This window comes from Tachyglossus aculeatus, chromosome 4, assembly GCF_015852505.1.
Source record: "Tachyglossus aculeatus isolate mTacAcu1 chromosome 4, mTacAcu1.pri, whole genome shotgun sequence".
Classification (NCBI taxonomy): domain Eukaryota; kingdom Metazoa; phylum Chordata; class Mammalia; order Monotremata; family Tachyglossidae; genus Tachyglossus; species Tachyglossus aculeatus.
The window spans coordinates 92,448,084-92,470,124 of NC_052069.1; the positions used below are offsets into that span (position 1 = coordinate 92,448,084).

The following is a 22,041-nucleotide window of genomic DNA, read 5'->3' on the forward strand; positions in this document are numbered from 1 at the left end:
GATTGATTGATGTGTGCTTAACTCTTGTTCACTTTTTCGGGGGTTAAGCGGGGAGGGACAGGGAGCAACTTGAAGTATTTCTGCTGTAAAAATTGGTGGGAATTCAAATCATTCCCGTCCAAATATGTTAATGGCCATGGAAGAATTACTCCTTTCCCCAGTGACAGCCAAGAAGACTAGGCTTAGTAGGACTCATTCACAATGGAAGGATTGGTGCCCAACCTCATTCCACCAGCAAATTCAGGTTAGGATCAAGTGCTTTGTGCAGTGCTTTGCACACAGTAAGTGCTCAATAGATATGACTGAATGAATGAATCATCCTAGATAGAAAGAAAATCAAGTGTTCCGCAGATAGGTAAGGAAATCAGGAAAGTCTCCACCACCATCACCCAATAATCCACCCTCTCCTTTGCAAGTATCTTTCCAAAGCATACCTGACTTCATTCTTTCCCACCAGTCTCTATCTCCTAACCAAATCGATCATTAGTTAAACAATTTTTGAACACCCACTATGTGCAGAGCATGGACCTAGGTACTGGGGAGAGTACAAGAGAATTAATAGATGTGATCCCTGTTCTCAGAGAGCTTGAAAATTTAGCAGGGGAGACAGACCCCAAACTTAATAATAATTGTGGTACTTGTTAAGTGCTTATTGTGTGCCAGACACTGTACTAAGCACTGGGATGGATACAAGCAAATTGTGTTGGACACAGCCCTGTCCCACGTAGGAAAGTCACTTAACTTCTCTGTGTCTCTGTTACCTTATCTGTAAAATGGGGATTAAAATTGTGAGCCCCATGTGGGACATGGACTGAATACAACCTGATTAGTTTGTATCTACCTCAGCGCTTTATACAGTGCCTGGACTACAGCTAAAATCTGCCCTTTCCTCTCTATCCAAACTGTTATCATGTTAATCCAATCACTTGTCCTATCCCACTTTGATTGCTATATCAGCCTCCTTGCTGCCCTCCTAACTCCTTGTCTCTACCCACTCTAGTTCATACTTCACTCTACTGCCTGGATTATTTTTCTACAAAAATGTTCAGGACACAAGAAACTCCAGTGGCTGCCCATCCACTTTGACATAAAACAAAAACTTCTCATAATTGGCTTTAAAGCACTCAAGCACTTTGCCTCCTCCTACCTCACCTCACTACTCTCGTACTACAGCCCACCCTGCACAATTCACTCCTCTAATACTAACATTCTCACCATACCTTGATCTCATCTACCTCTTTGCCGACCCCTTGCTCCATCCTGTCTCCGGCCTGGAACCCCCTTCCTCTCTAAAATATGACAGACAATTAATCTCCCCTACTTCAAAGTCTTACTGAAGGCACATCTCCTCCAAGAGGTCTTCCCTAAGCCCTCCTTTCCTGTTCTCCCACTCTCTTCTGCGTCACCCTGACTTGCTGCCTTTAGTCATCACCCTCCCAGCCCCACATCATTATGTGTATAGCTGCAATTTATTTATATATATTAATGTCTGTCTCCCCATCTAGACTAAGCTCGTTGTGCGCAGGGAATTTGTCTTTTCAATGTTTTCTTGTACTCTCCCAAGTGCTTAGTAAAGTGTTCTGCCCACAGTAAATGCTCAATAAACATGATTGAATGAATGACTGAATGAGTATATTAACACTTAAATACCATTAAAATAAAGAGAGTTCCGTGTAAAAACATTTTTTATCCAGTTTCAAAATATCTTCAATAAGAAAGATAAATAAAAATTATTTTATCATAAATATTCAAATAATTAACTGTGCAGATTGAACTAGGCACAGACAAACCAACATGGCATGCAGTAATTGGAAAAATATCCAGGCCCTTTTAGTTCAGAGGCTTTGGGGAGATTATCATAGCAAAAAGCATAATTGAAAGGTCCTAAAAATACCATAAACAAAGGACAATATTTATGTATACATTATTTGGAAAAAGTGGTCAACTGTATCTCCATGTTTTATTCCCACCGAATGCATAGATAAAAACCTCACCATCAACAGTTTCATCTTCTATGACTATGGAGAACTGTGTACAAATGTAAAACACACTCAGTCTCATCAAAGTAAACAACATCATTTTATGTACCTTCCAACAATCGAACCTAGTGAAAGTTTATCATTGGAATGATGACGGGATCACTAAATATATTCCAACACCTCTCCCCCTTTTAATAAGACAATTCAAGCAATGATCTCACTCATAAAAATAGCAAACTGTACATAAGCCAGCAAAGCATGGGACTCACAGATTCTATACTGATCTAGCTAAGTTTATATCACTCGAATATAAACTACCAAAGTGACAAGCAAAGTGTTGCTCCCATAGGTTCCACCTGGAGAAGATTTGGCTTGAAGGCTATGAAAAATGAGGGTTTGGAAATTGTGATTTTTAAATTAAGTGGGTCCTGACACCAAAGTAGGGCTGGAATGCATTCCCTTTTAAAAAATATCTATTAAGGGGCTACATTTGTCTGAGCTTGAAAAAAGTAATTTAGTTCCCATTCAGCTGAGAGAGAAAAAAAAAACATAATTACGACAATGAAAACTAATTCACTGTAGAACATCTTGCTAATCTGAGGGATTGTAACAGTTTAACAATAGGGGACTCCATTTTCACAATTTGCTTGAATAAAGTGTCTGTTTCAGGTCAAATCACCAGACTGTTACTTGAACAGAGTTTTAGATATTTTTCTTTGTCCATAATTCCCAAACTTTCATATTGTTTTCCAGTCTTGCTGCCCTTTATTACAAGAGGTTCAAAAGGGTTTTTTTAAGAGCTTTGATAAGTCAAACATAAAAATCTCAGACAAACGTCTTCCCACAGTAGACTGCAATTCGTATCCATGTCCACAGTGGGATTTGAAATAAGGTTCTCTGCTTTGCTTGCTCTCCAGGAAACAGAGCTTTTAGAATGAAATTTGAGTAACATTCATGAAACAGCATTTTTAAAAATAGAATTCACAAGATGAAAGGCAGGGAACACACCTGAGCCTATTATGTGCTTCATTGTTTGCCTGCTATGTCTCGTTGTGGGCAGGGAATATGTCTGTTTATTGTTGTATTGCATTGTATTGTTTGGGAGAGCCCAAACGCTTAGTACAGTGCTCTGCACACAGTATGAACTCAATGAGTACGATTTAATGGATGAATGAATGTGACCTTAGGCAAGTTAACTTCCCTATTGCTGTATTCAGTATACTGCACAGCTCAATGTGCAGGTGTGCTCTTAACAGATAATTGTAATGTCTACCAATGGTCCATTAATTAATCAATGGAGCACTTACTAGTGCAGAGCACTGCACTAAGCCTTAGTAAGAGTATAATAATAATAATAACAATATCGGTAGACACAATCCCTGCCCACAGGGAATTTACAAATGACAAATATCGAATATCAGAGGAGGATATAATGCTGTTTGTAGTGTTACACAGGGTCACACCTGGAGAGTTTGCAGTACTCTACCAGTTACTACTACAGGAGGGAGAGTCAAGGAGAGGCTACCCATTCCATCCCTAGCTTGGGCAATGGCTAGTGAGTGGAAGCCAATCTGCTACAAGTCAAAACTCCCCTGTTCTGGGCAGCAGCTGCATGGGAGAGATTAGAGGGTGGAGACTCATTTACTGTGTAGAAGGAGGCAATGGTAAACCAATTCCATATTTTTACCAAGAAAACTCTATGGACATACTACCAGAACGATTGCAGATCGCAGATCTGGGAGAGATGTGTCTATGACGTTGCTATGGGACGGACCCGACTCAACAGCATGAGACAACAACAACAACAACAACATTACACACCTTACCTATCACATTTGTTTTCCTTGAATGTAACAAAACTAAATTGAGGGCATCCACTTTGAGGACCAATATGACTTCTTTTCACTTTCTCCTGAACTTATGCCTCTTCAACTATGTGTCCTCTCAATAGCTTAGGAAATGCCAGTGGAGTCATTACTGGTTCAGATCTCTGGTCTATCCACCTCAGTATTCTGTATCCAGCTGCAAAAACCAACATACCTGAACAATTTAATGATTGATGACTCAGTTTGATGTCCTAGTCTGGACACTTCGCTCCTCTAATGTAAACCTTTTCACTGTACTTTGATTTTGTTAAGAGAAGGTAAGTCACTTGCCCAAGGTGCACAGCACACAAGTGGCAAAGCCCAAATTAGAACCCAGGTCCTTCTTGCCTCCATGGCTTGTGCTCTATCCATTAAACCATTCTGCTTCTCTTAATTAATGCTCTATTGTCCTTGTAACTTGGGTCCTATAATGAAATCTTCTCAAATTCTGGGCAAAGTAAAATTCAAACTTCAGAAAAGTCATGTGCTTTTTAAAAATATCAAAATAATTACCTTTTCCAAGTATCACACCAGTATATCGTAAAATGGCAGAGCACTAAAATGAATACCCGTAGAAAACACTAACTTTCTATAGCAATAAAACTGACCATTTATAAATTTCCTACTGAACAGAGTTTCAACTGCTCATGTTAAAAATGTGTTGCCTTTAAAGTTAGTCCTTTTTATTAATTGGACAAATGCCATCAGGAAGGGATTAATCACTCCTAGGTTGAAAGCTAGATTTGAGGCACAGCATGAATGAGAGCAGTAAGGCCTAGTGGAAAGAGCACAAACCTGGGAGCCAGGAAACCTGGGTTCTATTCCCGGCTCTGCCACTTATCTGCTGTGTGTCCTTAAGCAAGTCATTGAATTTCTCTGTACTTCAATTTCCTCTTCAGTAAAATGGGAATTAAATATCTATTCTACCTCCTTCTGAGATTGTGAGTCCCAGGGGGAATAGGTACTGTGTGTCTGACTTGATTCTTTGCATCCTACCCTAGCACGAAGCAGCATGGCTCAGTGGAAAGTGCACAGACTTTGGAGTCAGAGGTCGTGGGTTCAAATTCCGGCTCCACCAATTGTCAGCTGTGTGACTTTGGGCACATCACAACTTCTCTGTGCCTCAGTTACCTCATCTGTAAAATGGGGATTAAGACTGTGAGCCCCCTGTGGGACAACCTGATCACCTTGTAACCTACCCAGCACTTAGAACAGTGCTTTGCACATAGTAAGCGCTTAATAAATGCCATCATCATTATTATTATTATTATGTCTGCTATGTGACCTTGGGCAAGTCACTTAACTTCTCTGTGCCTTAGTTACCTCATCTGTAAAATAGAAATTAAGTCTGTGAGCCCCATGTGGGACAGAGACAGTGTCCAACCTAATGAACTTGCACCTAGCCCAGTGCTTAGAACAGGGTTTAGGACATTGTAAGGGATTAACAAATACCACAGTTATTATTGTAGTGCTTGTTACATTGAGAAGCAGCGTGGCTCAGTGGAAAGAGCCCGGGCTTTGGAGTCAAAGGTCATGGGTTCAAATCCCTGCTCCGCCAATTGTCGGCTGTGTGACTTTGGGCAAGTCACTTCACTTCTCTGGGCCTCAGTTACCTCAACTGTAAAATGGGGATTAATACTGTGAGCCTCCCATGGGACAACCTGATCACCTTGTAACCCCCCCAGTTCTTAGAATGGAGATTAAAACTGTGAGCCCCCAGTGGGTCAACCTGATCACCTTGTAACCTCCCCAGCACTTAGAGCAGTGCTTTGCACATAGTAAGCACTTAACAAATACCATCATCATCACCACCTCTCAGGATCTCACCTGCAGAGTTTCCAGTCAGTACTCTACCAGTCTCGGCTACTGGAGGGAGAGTCATACACATTTCATTCCTAGCTTAGGCAGTGGCTAGTGAGTGGAAGGCAACCTCTGCTACAACTCAAAACTCACCTGTGCCGGGCAGCAGCATGGGAGAGAGTCAAGAGTGGAGACTCAAATTTAGTGTGGAAGAAAGCAATGGTGAACCACTTTCATATTTTTACCAAGAAAACTCTGTAGATACACTACCAGAATGATTGCAGATGGATGTGGGATGTTCTGGGAGAGATGTGTTCATGGAGTCGTTAAGGGTCAGAAACAACTCGACAGCATAAGACAAGGCAAAGCTTGGTACATAGTAAGCTCTTAACATATTATTATGATTATTATTATTATCATCATCATTTCTGTGGTTTAGTCTTGTATCCTCAGTTTGCCACTGATTGGGTGGGTAACTGGAGCAAAACATAATGTCTTTGTATTCCTATAATTACCACATAAAGGCTCCCTTACACCAAGATAATGAGACCTGCTTTAAGCTCTGGACAAAAGGGGAAACACTGGAGCTGTTTGTGAATGCTAGACAAAATGTGAGTTGCTGGTAAATGCACTTCATACTGCACATGCTCAGAAGAACTCTCAAGTGTCTCAATATGAGTAATGAAAGTCTGCCAGTTCTTTCAACAGTTGGAAGTTTCCAAGGTCTGCCATTTCTTAGTCCTTTGAAATAAAACAAAATTAAATTTTATACCAAATGGGACTTTCCACAATTTATGTTTTAAAAACCACTGGACAGTTTTTCCTTATGTCTCATCTTTGGATTATAATAAAGGGTAGGTACTTTTACTGCACCAGGAAAACATTTACAAAAACAAATGAGAAGTGATTGAAAAAGAGAACTATAAATAAACTTTTTTAAAAAAACGAAAGGTATAATATCAATAGCCACTTGAAATGATTTCACTCCAATATAATTATTTGCCTAACATCTGCAAAAGCAACAACCAAGGTCCACTCCATTAAATGATCATAAGTGGTGAATTTTGTTGTCTGTCTCCCCCTTCTAGACTGTGAGTCCATTGTTGGGTAGGGACCGTCTCTATATGTTGCCAACCTGTACTTCCCAAGCGTTAGTACAGTGCTTTGCACACAGTAAGTGCTCAATAAATACGATTGAATGAATGAATGAATGATGGCAGGTGATCTACTTCTGAGAACTCCCCACCCCTATCCTGCTTTACAGATTGTGTTTTCTCTATTCCTTCTCCTTGGGCTCCAGCAAGGAAGGTCTCTGTTCTAGGTCCCAAGCTTCAGGCTCATGACAACAGAAGAAGAGAGAGGGGAATCTGGTTCAACTCCTTCCACCAGCAGCCCTAAAATGACCATTTTTTCTAAAAAGAGGAAGCACGTTCCAAGCAACACTAGTGGAGTAATTAAACTACTGAATCTGAGAATGCAAGTTCATGCATCTCAACGGAGTCACTGGAGTCAGTTTTGACACATTTAATATTAATAATAACAACGATGGCATTTATTAAGCGCTTACTATGTGCAAAGCACCATTCTAAGCATTGGGATAGATACAAGGTAATCAAGTTGTACCACGTGGGGCTCACAGACTTAATCCCCATTTTCCAGATGAGGTAACTGAGGCACACAGAAGTGAAGTGACTTGCCCGAAGTCACACAGCTGACAAGTGGCAGAGCCGGGATTTGAACCCATGACCTATGACTCCAAAGCCTGGGCTCTTTCCACTGAGCCACGCTGCTTCTCTACCTTCTTCATGAAGGTTGTTGGTAGGAGCTAAAGCACCTAGAATGAGAAGCCTAAGGAGCCCTTCACCAAAGCAGGCCTTTCTTTTGAGGAAGAAAAGTGATGTGGACTCTGGCCAGAGTACAAAAGAGTACTCTGCCTGAGTACTTTAAAGAACTATAAGACTCAGATCTCTCATGCTTGCTAGCAAATAGCATTATAATTTTTAGATACATTTGAAAACAATGGAAGTGAATAAATTCCAAGAGAAATGAAAACCTACAAATTTAAGACATACCAGAAAAAGCTGAAAATAGATCACTAATCCTCATTTCCCAGCATAACTTCTCATCAGCTTAATAAAGGGGTAAAGACTACCCGCATGAAGATAGTTCTGCACAGGTAAATTAAAACCTTCTCTCTCCACCATGGCCAGCAGAGAGTGAAAGAGATTTTCTCCACATTTACCAAGAGAACTCAGAGAAATTGGTTTTTCCAGGTATACCTCTTACTGTGATGAAAAAGATTACATATCAACCTCTTTGCTTCCTGTAAAAAATAGTCCCTCCTTTTCATTCTCTGCAGTTTCCATGCTAAACTTCAACAGATCCTTTTCGGATATTTTAAACACACAGCTGTCACCATAAAGTGACTGCAATACAGCACCACCATATGTATAACCTCAACCCCACGGCATGTCTTTACATATTATAAATTACTTATTTGTACATATTGATGTTTGTCTCCCCCTCTAAACCATAAATTCATTATGGACAGAGAACGTGTCTACTAATTCTGTTGTATTGTACTGTCCCAAATGCTTAGAATAGTATTCTGCACATAGAACTGAGAAATACAATTGATTGTTTGATATAATTAAGTAAAGCCACAAATTAACTTGTAGGCCCAGCACGTTTCCCTCTACCGTGCCACCTATTGGAAATTGCCAACATTTTTTTTTATTGACTTTTATTGACTTCTTATTGACTTTTAAATTTATGAAACTATAGGTTTAGAATTTGTGTGCTTTGGACATAGAGGGACAAACAAGAAAGCCCAAAAAGAGTACTACTGTGGATCTCGGTGTCTGATATTTTTGGAGGGATTAGTAAAGTTCTTTGGTTTAAAAATGATGTCGGGTATGGTGAGACTGCATTCACAAGGGATTATCTTTGAGAAAGATTCCTTTACACACGTGCACACACAAGACTATTGTCTCGAAAATATAGGAGTGTTGAATATGTAAGACAGTCCTTTATTGTGGTGCTGTACTCTCTCTTCGGGTGAACATCTTTCAGACACAATGCCCAACTGCCAGCAGGACATGAGCTTGATTTATGATGATGATGTTGGTATTTGTTAAGTGCTTACTATGTGCAAAGCACTATTCTAAGCGCTGGGGGGAGATACAAGGTGATTAGGTTGTCCCATATGGGGCTCACAGTCTTAATCCCCATTTTACAGATGAGGTAACTGAGGCACAGAGACGTTAAGTGACTTGCCCAAAGTCACACAGCAGACAAGTGGCAGAGCGGAATTAGAACCCATGACCTCTGACTCCCAAGCCTGCACTCTTTCCCCTGAGCCACGATTTATATCCATAGGAGAGGTGGTGGCTGGCCCTGAATCATCCACACTCTTCCACCAGGTCCCCAGTGGAACATATTGCAAGATGGCTGTTGGCTGGTGTATTTTATGGTCACAAAACAGAATATCTCTGAGACCTCAAAAGCAGCAGATTTACCTCTGCCCTCACCAGTATGCCTGAGTTTGATTCTTAGAGCAGTTTGGCAAAGGTAAAAAGGGTCAGTCTTTTCCAAGGGTTAGGCAATAGTCTATACTTACAGCTGCGGGAAAAATATGAATTTGGTTTCCGGCTAGGTCTAGAGTCTTTAACTTTCTCAATTTGCAGAGTCCCTGGGTAGAAAGAAAAAGGTTAAATTGCAGTCTTGTTTTACAAAACATTCTTGGTGAAGGAAATTAAGAGCTAGATCACTAAATCTGTGGCCTGGATTATCTTTCTACAGACACGTTCTGGGTATGTCACCCCCCTCCTCAAAAATCTCCAGTGGTTGCCTATTAATCTCCATATCAAACAAAAACTACTTATTACTGGCTTCAAAGCTCTCCATCATGTTGCCCCCTCTTACCTCACCTCCCTTCTCTCCTAAAGCCCAGCCCGCACACTCCGCTCTGGTGCTAACCTTCTCACTGTGCCTCGTTCTCACCTGTCCCGCTGTCGACCCCTGGCCCCCATGTCTTACCTCTGGTCTGGAACGCCCTCCCTCCTCAAATCTGCCAAACAATCACAGTTCCCCCCTTCAAAGCCCTCCTCCAAGAGGCCTTCCCAGATTAAGCCCCTTTTTCCCCAGCTCCCCACCACAGCATACCCCGACTTGCTCCCTTTGCTCTCCCCCCTGCACAGCACTTGCGTACATATCTATAATTCTATTTATTCATATTAATGCCTGTTTACTTGTTTTGACGTACATATATCTATAATTCCATTTATTTATATTGCTGCCTGTTTACTTCTTTTGATGCCTGTCTCCCCCCTTCTAGACTGTAAGACCAATGTAGGCAGGGATTGTCTCTCTTTATTGCTGAATTGTACTTTCCAAGCACTTAGTACAGTGCTCTGCACACAGTAAGTGCTCAATAAATATGATTGAATGAACGAATAAAAAGCAAGACTTCTAATTTAATTCATATGACAAACCACACTGGCAGAGTCTTTGAAGTGATCAACTCATTTGCTTAAAATTTACATGAAGGGATAGTAATTTTCAGAAAAAGCACAAATTGGCATAGCAACCTCACTATGCTTTTGCCTATTCCCTTGTGATCGCACTTAAGATTATTGTTATCTCCAAATCTCCAGTAGAAATGGGAAATATTTGTGAATGATGCTGAAAAAATAGGCCAACATCTATGTCAAATATGTTGAGCTAATATTTCTAATTTAAACCCAAGCCTGGGCCTGGGAATCAGAAGGGCCTGGGTTCTAATCCCAGCTCCACCATTTGTCTGCCGTGTGATCTGTATATATGTATATATGTCTGTACATATTTATTACTCTATTTATTTTACTTGTACATATCTATTCTATTTATTTTATTTTGTTAGTATGTTTGGTTTTGTTCTCTGTCTCCCCCTTTTAGACTGTGAGCCCACTGTTGGGTAGGGACTGTCTCTATATGTTTCCATCTTGTACTTCCCAAGCACTTAGTACAGTGCTCTGCACACAGTAAGCACTCAATAAATACGATTGATTGATTGATTGATTGATCTTGGGCTAGTTACTTAACTTCTCTGTGCTTCAGTTAAATCATCTGTAAAATGGGGGTTAAGACTGTGAGACTCATGTGGGACATGGACTGCGCCAACCTGATTTATTTGTATCTACCTCAGTGCTTTGTACAGTGCCTGGCACACAGTAAGCACTTATTCAATACCATAAAAAATAAAAAAAATAGTAATTTGAGAAGAAGTTTTGTCTAGTGGAAAAAACATTAGCTTGGGAGTCAGAGGACATAGGTTCCAATTCTGGCTCCACCACTTGCATGCTGTGGGATCTTGGGCAAGTCACTTAACTCCATTAAGTTTTATTTATAAAATGAGGATTAGATATTCTCTTTCCCCCATAGAAAGTGAACCTTATTTGGGCCAGGGACTGTGTTCAACCTGATTTTCTTGTATCTTCCCCCAGCACTTGGTGCAGTGCTTGTCATATAGTAAGTGCTTAGTGCCATTATTATTATTGTTATTATCATTATTACTAGGTCATCCAACAACAACAGTAACTGTGGCATTTGTTAAGAGCTTACTATATCATAAGAACTTCAGTAAGCACTGGTGTAGATGCAAAATATTCAGGTTGGACAGTCCCTGTCCCACATGAGAAGCAGTGTGGCTTAGTGGAAAGAGCCTGGGCTTGGGAGTCAGAGGACGTGGGTTCTAATCCTGGCTCCGCCACTTGTCTGCTGTGTGACCTTGAGCAAGCCGCTCAACTTCTCTGTGCCTCAGTTACCGCATCTGTAAAATGAGGATTAAGACTGTGAGCCCCACTTGAGACAACCTGATTACCTTAATCTACCCCAGTGCTTAGAACACTGCTTGCCACATAGTAAGCACTTAACAAATACCATAACAATAATAATAATAGGGTTTACCATGTAAATAGGCAGGAGAGCAGGAATTTTATCCCCATTTTAAGGATGAGGAAGCTTATGCACAGAGAAGTGAATTACCCAAAGTCCCAGAGCAGGCAAGTGGACAATGATGATGATGATGATGAACTAGGATAAGAACATAAGTTATCTGAAGCCGAGGATCATGTCCCGAATTGGAATTTCTAGACCAAAGTCCTCTGCTTTATGCAGATTCTTCTATTATTTCTCCAGTAGGTCTCTTCCTAGCAAGGAAACAGAGCTAGACTCAACCTAAACCCTTACACACTCCACACTTACATCTGGAAGTTCTTTAATCTGATTTCTTGCCAAGATGAGCTTTCCAAGATTTGTCAAGAATCTGATCTCTTCAGGTAGGGCAGTGAGCTGATTGTGTAAAACGTGAAGTTCAGATAATTTTTGCAGGAAGCAGAGTTCTCTAGGAATACTGGTTAGCTGGTTATAGTTTAAACTCATGAATTTAAGGTTCTTTAATCTGTAAAATAAACAACGCACATCAGTGAAATCCTATATGAAGGTCTCCTGTCCTGACACAGTTGCTAACAAGAAATGTATATTCATTTGCTTAAATGCAAACTAATAAGGTTGGACACAGTCCATGTCTCACATGGGGCTCACAAGTCTTATCCCAGTTTTACAGATGTGGTTAATGAGGCACATAGAAATTAAGTGATTTCCCTAAGGTCACACAACAGACAAGTAGTGGAGTTGGAATTAGAACCCAGCCCCTATGTCTTGCAGGTCCATGCTCTTTCCACTGTGCCACACTGCTTCTTACCTTCTCTGTGCCTCAGTTACCTCATCTGTAAAATAGGGATTAAGACAGTGAGACCCATGTGGGATATGGAGTTGTCTGACCTGATTATCTTGTATCTATCCCAGCACTTAGCACAGTCTTTTCACATAGTAAGCTCTTATATACAAAAAAAAAAATAAAGAGGGAGAAGGGGACCTTGTGACAGGAAGCCTGGGGATAAATGATTGTCCTCCTCGGCCTTCCCCATCCCTGTAAACTTCCTGGAACAATTGGCTGGGCTAGAAGACCCAGCAAACTGAGACAAGCATGGGGCAGAACAGATCCAACTTCAAGCTTTAAGAGAGAACCTAACTCAGAAAATCTTTTTTTTGTTATTAGAGTCCACACAGTAATTGCTTAGTAAATATGATTGATTCTGTAACAAATAACTTCTGCTCTGAAGTAAAATTCTGTAACTGTATGGGAGTTCATTTATCCAAGGTAGTAAACGCGATCATAAACCAACTCTAAAAAGTGCAGATCTTAAATGGTGCCTTGGTTCAAACTAAATTTCCACTCTGCATGTTCTCCAGTTTTGCTTATCTGTTTGATTGTCTATTTGTGTTCTATTAATACACCTTTGTCTCCTGCTATTGTTTCTCAATGGCCCAGAAGGCTGAGAGAAAAGGCTGGTCATCTTTGATTTTTCTCCCATCACTGCTGGTTAGACCAATGTATTTACTGATTCCAGCATCCCAAGGCATACAAATCCATCTCTAGCATTCATGTGCACATTTTTACCTATCCTTAGCACTTTGTTATATATGTCCACTCAATTGAGCATTCTATTGATTTTGATTGCTCTATTTGAAAATATTCAGATATTTCCCCGTTAGAGTGTAATTTCCTTATACATAGGGATTTTGTCATTACCCTATTTTATGCTGCCCAAACACTTTTGGATAATACATTGCAGTCAAGTGATAGCGTAGTGGACGGAGCATGGGCCTGGGAGTGAGAAGGTCATGGGTTCTAATCCTAACTCCTCCACTTGTCTGCTGTGTGACCTTGGGCAAGTCACAACTTCTCTGTGTCTTAGTTACCTCATCTGCAAAATGGAGATTAAGACTGTGAGCCCCACATGGGACAACCCGATTACCTTGTATCTACCCCAGAGCTTAGAACAGTGCGTGGCATTTAGTAAGGGCTTAATACCATAATTATTATTACTTCTACTCCTATTATTCATTTCTGTATATCGATCAATAGTATTTATTGAGCACTTACTGTGTGCAGAACATTTTACTAAACTCTTGTGAGAATACAGTACAACAGAGTTGGGAGTCACTTTCCCTGCCCACAATGAGCTTACAATCTAGGGTATCAACAAATGCTAAAGTTGTGCTTGAGTTTGTGTAAATTACCAGAGTATATCGGGGGCCTAACCTCCAAGGAACTACAATTTCAGTATCGCAAAACCTCAGATACACTGACTGGTGCACAAAATCCTGGTTAAGTGCTACCATCTGTGGCTTAGTGAATACAGCATGGGCTTGGGAGTTAGAAGGACCTGGATTCTAATCCTGGCTCTGCCACGTGTCTGCTGTGGGACCTTGGGAAAGTCACTTATCTTCTCTGAGCCTCAGTTATCTCATCTGTAAAATGGGGATAGGAGTGGGACACATGGAACAGGGTCTGTGTCCAATCGGATTAACTTGTATTTATCCTAGGGCTTAGAATAGTGATTGTCACATAGTGAGTGCTTAACAAGTACCAAGATTATTATTATTATCATTAATAAGATACTTCCATGACTCCTTTAAGAATGCATCTATTGGTCTGAGGCCAGAATTTTTTTTCTCAATTGTCCCAGATCCACAGAAACACAATCCCGGGGATTAATCCCCCTGCCTCAGGTTAAGGCACTGATTGATGGAGAAGCCATTTTGCTTCCATTGCACATCTGGATATATGGATACAAATAGATTATTATCCTCCTCCCTGCTTCCTTAGCAGCCATTTCTAAGAGCAACTTGACTCAAGCAGGAAAATACCCTCATCCACTGAAGAGATTTATTATCTAATAATTTTCATATTTATTCCCGGATACTTTAAACTACGGCACATTTGCCGGTTTACATGCCCTTGTCATCCCCATTAGTTTGTAAACTCTCCAAGGAAGGGATAGTATCTTATACTTATTTTGTATATACCCAAATATAGCTCTATGAATATAGTAAGCTCCCAATTCATACTGTTGATATTGTTGGTTGTGAGAATGTATACAACTAAAAATTTGGAATAAAAAAAATGAATATACAAGTCTAGTTAATAATATGGCACATCCCCCTGAATCTTAAATTCCTTATTTCTGCTCTTTACCTCAGTTGAGTAAATTTCAGGAGGAAGTGTTCTGACTACTAATAAGAAGACCCTAGATAATAATAAGTATGGTATTTGTTAAGCGCTTACTAAGTGCCAAGCACTGTTCTAAGTCCTGGGGCAGATACAGGGTAATCAGGTTGTCCCAGGTGGGGCTCATGCTTTTAATCTTCATTTTACAGATGAGGTAACTGCGGCCCAGGGAAGTTAAGTCACTTACCCAAGGTCAAATAACAGGCAAGTGGTGGAGGCAGGATTAGAACCCACGTCTTCTGACTTCCAAGCCTGTGCTCTTTCCACTAAGCCATGCTGCTTCAACTTCAGTGTTTACATTGATTAGAAATTTATAAACATGTTATTCCTTGCACATGATTGTGATCCTGATTTGATCCAATGCCCCCTTTGTAAAGACACTTCATTATTTGTGCCCAACAAAATTTTGCCGAATACATTTGGGGAAACCAGATATACTGACAAAAAAATGAAAATAGGTAAAGCGGAATAAAGGCTGAATATCCCATATTGCACTAGTCTTCAGGGATACAGTTTTATTGGCTTAACACACTCTGGATAATCTTGCTTTGTAAAACATCTGTTTCTGTTCCAAAGGCAATAAAGAGAATCTCCAAAGTAAGCCCAAACAGGTTCCTCTCCCCATCTGTCAGTTGAAAAGGCAAAAGGGAGCACTGCTGGTATTTGGACCAAGATCTCAGCTGTCTCTGAGAAAGATGCTGGAAGGCCACCTGGGCTGTGCAGATGTGCAATGAAAGGCAAATGGCATTTTTAAAGGGTCTTTTTTTCATAACAATATATTTAGTTTTAAATCCTCTGTGATTGAATTTGTTGCACATTTCTTTTTCCAAAGTGTTTTCAGATCAATGATCTCATTTTATGCTGTCTACTTGTTCTGTGTTGTTGTCTGTCTCCCCCTTCTAGACTGTGAGCCCGTTGTTGGGCAGGGATCGTCTCTATATTTTGCCGACTTGTACTTCCCAAGCACTTAGTACAGTGCTCTGCACACAGTAAGCGCTCAATAAATATGATTGAATGAATGAGTGACATCTTTAGAAGATTTGGAGAGGTAAATATTGCACTCCCATCATCATCATCATCATTAACGTCATCAAGTCACTTAACTTCTCTGTGCCTCAGTTACTTCATCTGTAAAAGGGGGATTAAGACTGTGAGCCCCACGTGGGACAACCTGATCACTTTGTATCCCCGTAGTGCTTAGAACAGTGCTTTGCACATAGTAAGTGCTTAACAAATACCATCATCCTCATCATCAATAGTAATTTTTGAGCTCTTAGCTGTGTGCAGAGCACTGTACTAAGTGCTTGAGGGAGCACAATACAACAGAGTTGTTAGACACATTCCCATTTTAGAGACAAGCTGACTGAGACCCAGAGACATTGAGTGACGTACCCAAGATCAACCTATAGTATTTACTGAGAGCCTACTGTGTGCAAAAGATGCTATTTATAACATCATGGGGTAAAAGTCCCTCTAGTTGCAAAGGGGGTCAGTAGCAGAGTGGTGAGAGAATCCAGTTTTCCTAATTTACACAACTCTGCTATGTCTACAAAGTCAGGATGCTTCCCACGTTACTCTGTTCCCTTCAAGCCTGAAGAGACCTACAAAATATTGGGTCTTATGTGACCCTCCCCAGGAAAGAGGGAATGTCCCTGTGGCTTGGCGAAATCGAGACCCTCAGGATATGAATGTCATGTCCCATCAGGTCTGCACTGACTCACGGGTCAGGCTGCCTCCTGGTTCACAGAGTTTCAGGAAAACATCTGCTTAAAATCAGTACTTTGTCCCAGAGCTGCAGATCACCATATGTTATATCTAAAACCCACCGGCTCCGAATGCTAGTATAATACACATCGGTGACTTGGGGCAAGTGGAAGTAAACAGTACATAAAGAAAATCACCTGCAAACTTGTGGAGGAAGACATGCAAGCATGTTGTTGTTCAGATTAAGAAGGATCAGATTGTCTAAGCCATCTGTTGAAAAATAAATCTTTAGCTGTTTCAGAGGAGACGTGATGGTTACATTTTCTGTGGACGTAATACTCAAAATGGAATCCTGTTTGTTTTTCTTCTTTCCCTGATACACACAATCACTCACAGTGAATGTCACAGGTCACATTAGAAAGCCACTGCTATTATGGTCTCCTGACAACGGACGAGACTCATGTCATGACAGGTCCCTTTCTCATCCCCCCCATCTTACCTCCTTCCCTTCCCCACAGCACCTGTATATATGTATATATGTTTGTACATATTTTTTACTCTATTTATTTATTTATTTATTTTATTTGTACATATCTATTCTATTTATTTTATTTTGTTAGTATGTTTGGTTTTGTTCTCTGTCTCCCCCTTTTAGACTGTGAGCCCACTGTTGGGTAGGGACTGTCTCTATATGTTGCCAATTTGTACTTCCCAAGCACTTAGTACAGTGCTCTGCACATAGTAAGCGCTCAATAAATACGATTGATGATGATGATGATGATGGGAGTTCAGGGGACACGGGAGATAGGGAATAGGTACAGAGGGATTCAAACTGAGCATTTGAGAAAAAAAGGGAGAGGAGATCGGCCTGTCTACCTAGTGGGGAAAATAGCAGATGTAAGTTGTTCAAAATGGCTAGCAGTAAAATTGTAACGGCATGGCACACAATTTTTTAATGGTATTTGTTAAGTGTTTACTATGTGCCAGACACTGTTACTATGTGCTGATGCAATTTTTGATGCAAATTCATTCATTCATTCATTCACATTTATTGAGCGCTTACTGCGTGCAGAGCACTGTACTAAGCGCTTGGGAAGTACAAGTCGGCAGCATATAGAGACAGTTCCTACCCAACAATGGGCTCACATTCTAGGAGGGGGAGACAGACAACAAAACAAAACATGTAGACAGGTGTCAAAATCGTCAGAACAAATAGAATTATAGCTATGTGCACATCATTAACAAAATAGAGTAATAAATGAGAACAAGTAAAATAAATAGAGTAATAAATCTGTACAAATATATACAAGTGCTGTGGGGAGGGGAAGGAGGTAGGGCGGGGGGGGTGGGAAGGAGGTAGAGCAGGGGTGAAGGGGAGGAGGAGAGGAAAGTAGGGGGGGCTCAGTCTGGGAGAAGCAGCCTGGCTCAGTGGAAAGAGCCCGGGCTTTGGAGTCAGAGGTCATGGGTTCGAATCTTGGCTCTGCCACATGCCTGTTGTGTGACCTTGGGCAAGTCACTTCACTTCTCTGAGCCTCAGTTACCTCATCTGGAAAATGGGGATTAAGACTGTAAGCCCCGCGTGGGACAACCTGATCACCTTGTATCCCCTCAGTGCTTAGAACAGTGCTTTGCACAAAGTAAGCACTTAACAAATGCCATCATTATTATTATTCACACTGAGACAACTATCTCCTTTAACTGTTGGCTCCAGAAAATATAAATGAAACTCTTCTACCTAAAACCATCTAAACCTTCATGTACAATGTGGGAAAGAACACTTTTCTTAGAGAAACTTGAAAGGAACGGAATTAGAAACCTTTCTGATTCCAGTATCTTTTAGCCTCTCTGTATCCAGACTAAGGATAGGTGAATTTGCACATAACATGTTTTTGAAAGACACAAATACCCTGCAAGGTCACCGCCAGGAAGACTTTAGCTTCAGGAACACATGGTGGTTCATCCCACTAAGATATAGCTATTCAGTGGTCATTCTGTGGTACAGTGTTCATTCATTCATTGTCGTATTTATTGTGCGCTTACTGTGTGCAAAGCACTGCTGATGCATTCCAGCTCTGGACCTAATGAAGAGATTGCAAAGAGGAAAGGCCAGAAAATGCCAATATTCATTTCATTTACAAGAATTATCCTTTGTTTATATCAAACACTCTGGGATCACCGGCACCGTGACACTATTATTTGCTGTTGTTAGCAGTTCTGGGGAAATAAAAGGACTCCACCAAAAAAATATTTTCCTTTCAAAAATTTTTCACTTTACCTGAGTCTTGAAAATTGCATTAAACCTATAAAAATTCAGTATTTTTTGTATCAAACACTTCTCAGTTGCCATGCCTATACTTCCTATTCATAAATATAGGATCTTTAACAAGACAAAACAATTACTGAACTGTTAGAAACGGATTAGGCTCTGACTTACCAAATACTGCCGGTGAAATTGTAGTTATCTTATTTCCAAACAAGTGGAGAATTTGCAATGATTTGAGATACCGCAGCTCTTCTGGAACTTCTCTGAAGATATTATTTCCGAGATTTAGTACTGCCAACTATAAACATGTTAAAATTTTAATACTGTCACATGGAATCAAGTTTAGAGCAAGGGGAAAAAAATATTTAAGGCAAATGCATCTCATGCTATAGCTGAGCAAAGGGTACATTAGAATTACATTTCCACTTCCCTTAAGCTGTGCATTTTCCATAAAAAAATTGCATACCTGTAAATCATTGTTTCATACACAACTAGAATGATCTTTAAAGAAAAAAATAGAGATTACCCTTAAATTACCACTTTACTTCATTTCAGTTGGGCTACAGGCCAATCATTCAAGAACACTGAGAAAACCATAACTGATGATCCATTCAAAGCCACTTGAGCTACTCTCTTATGGCATTATGAGCTGCAAAAATATTTTTGTAAGGAATGAGAAATGGAAATATCCTTTAGCTAGCAAAATGAAGACCTCACTATAAATAAATCATTGAATCTATGTGTACTCACCTTCCTAGTGAACTTTGCATCATTTATAACTCTCAGACCTAAACTTTATGAATTTGACTTCATAGAGGCAATAGTATTAAGAACATCTCTTGGGTATCTACTTAGTGCAGTGAACTGGTGTAAGCAAGGAAGTGATATCACGTTCTCTGCCCACAAGGAGATTAAACTCTAAAGGGAGAGGTAGACTAAAAATATTTTTAAACATAATCAAAATATATAACTGAATATACAGGTAGATTAACATATATACACAAATGCTGAGGATGGGTAAAAATTTAGCACATAAATGCTAGAGATGATTGATGGGTTTATACAACTTGGGGTGCTTGTAATTTGGGGAAGCCCTGTTGGAGAAGGTGGGATTTCAAAAGGTCAAGAAGAACCTGGGTTGTAATCCCAGCTCAGCCATTGGTCTGTTGTGTGACCTTAGACAAGTCACTTAACTTTTCTGTGCTTCAGTTACCTCATCTACAAAATGGGGATTGAGACTGTGCACCCTGCGTGGGACATGGACTGTGTCCAACCTAATTCTCTTGTATGTACCCCAGAACTTAGAACAGTAAGCCCTTAATTTATGCAATGGGAAGCAGCATGCCATAGTGGAGCCTGGAAGTCAGAAGGTCATGAGTTCTAATCTCAGCTCTGCCACTTGTCTACTGTGTGGTCTTGGGCAAGTCACTTAACTTCTCTGGGTCTCAGTTACCTCATCTGTAAAATGGGGAGTGGGACTGCAAGCCCCACGTGGGACAGACTCTGTGTCTAATCTGATTTGCCTGTATCCATCCACCCCAGCACTTATTACCATGCCTGGCACCTAGTAAGCACCTAACAAATCCCATAATTATCATTTTTATCTCTGAGGTGGAGAGGGGAGCAATAGCCTGAGAGGTTTGGTCACAAGTTTCAAACTGGGGGAACAGTGTGAACAAGGGGTCAGAGAAGGGAGTGCTAAACCTGAGGCATGGTTAGAAGGTTGGGTTGAGAGAAACAAAGAAAGAAGCTAGTATAAAAAGAGTGAAAGGTGATCTGGAGGTGATGCCAAATGTGGGGAATTTTTGTTTGATGCAGATAATAATAATAATAGCATTTATTAAGCATTTACTATGTGCAAAGCACTTTTCTAAGCTCTGGGGAGGTTACAAGGTGATCAAGTTGTCCCTTGGGGGGCTCACAGTCTTAATCCCCATTTTACAGATGAGGTAACTGAGGCACAGAGAAGTTAAGTGACCTGCCCAAAGTCACGCAGCTGACAATTGGTGGAGCCAGGATTTGAACCCATGACCTCTGACTCCAAAGCCTGTGCTCTTTCCACTGAGCCACGTTTCTTCTCTGATGAACACTGGAAGCCAGTGGTGGGTTTTTAGGAGTGGACAGATGAGTGACACTTCGAGAAGGGGATTCATGCAGCAGTGTCTAGTAAATGAGGTAGAGGCTGGAGACAGGGAGACCAGTAAGGAGGTTGAGAAGTGTGATAAAAAAAAATTGTGGTATTTGTTAAGCGCTATGTGCCAGGCACCGTACTAAGTGCTAGGGTGGATATAAGCGAATTGGGTTCGTTCAATTGTATCTATTGAGTGCTTACTGAGTGCAGAGCACCGTACTAAACACTTAAGACAGTCCCTGACCCACATGGGACTCACAGTTTCAATTCCCATTTTACAGAGGAGGTAACTGAGTCACAGAAAAGTGGAGTGACTTGCCCAAGGCCATCCAGCAGACAAGTGGCAGAGCTGGGATTAGAACCCATGACCTCCTCACTCCCAGGCCGGAGCTCTATCTACTACACCATGCTAAGTGTGACTGATAGGCTGAGATTATTAAAGCTTGATCCCAAGTGATAGCCGTACAGGTGGAGATGAAGGGCAGCTATATAGGAAGAACTGGCATTATTTACCAGTAGATTGAATGTGAGAGTTGAAGGACAGCGAGAAGATAAGGATGACACCAATAATGTAGGCTTTTGGAACTAGATTTGAAAACTCCTTGAGGGCATGGAGTGTGTCTACCAACTCAATTGCTTTGTACTCTCCCAAGCACTTAACACAGTGCTCTGCACATGGTCAATGCTCAGTAAATATTAATTAATTGATTGGGACAGGGAGGATGTGGAGTGATGGAAAGAACTGTTAGAAAGGTAGAAGGAGAAAGTAAGGAAGTTAGAAGTAATGGGGGGAAAGACAAGTAGTTTCACTTTAGACATATTGAGCTTAAAGTGACTGAGGGATATTTAAGTGGGGTTGTCCCGGAGGCGAGAGGAAAGACAGGAATGAAGGTTAAATTTGAGGAAAGGGCTGAAGAGAGAGATTTGGACACCTCTACGTGGACACCTCGTAGAGAGATGACAGCTGAAACCATGTGACTGGATAAACTGAGAGAGTAGGTGAAGAGCAAAACCAGCAAGAGACCCAAAACAGCATCTTACAGAATACCCACAATAAAAGAATAGAGCCACAAGAGGAGCCAGGAAGTGAAACTGGACTCAGGTGGTGGCAGTTCTCTGGCTGCCAAAAAGGATGAAGACTTTTCTTCTGCCCTTTCCAAACTCTTTCTGCAACAGTTTAGTTG

The 22,041-nt window shown here is 40.8% G+C and overlaps 1 protein-coding gene across 1 annotated transcript in view; it reads right to left on the reverse strand.

Moving 5' to 3' along the window:
* The window catches only part of LRRC69 (leucine rich repeat containing 69), a 60,400-nt gene that overhangs the window by 29,882 nt on the left and 8,477 nt on the right, over positions 1-22,041 (reverse strand). The window contains exons 2-5 of the mRNA XM_038745928.1: positions 18,898-19,024; positions 16,661-16,733; positions 11,888-12,083; positions 9,264-9,335 (exon numbers count right to left, since the gene is read on the reverse strand). Of these exons, the coding sequence (XP_038601856.1) occupies positions 9,264-9,335; positions 11,888-12,083; positions 16,661-16,733; positions 18,898-19,024 (468 nt within the window). The remainder of the gene's footprint in view (positions 1-9,263; positions 9,336-11,887; positions 12,084-16,660; positions 16,734-18,897; positions 19,025-22,041) is intronic.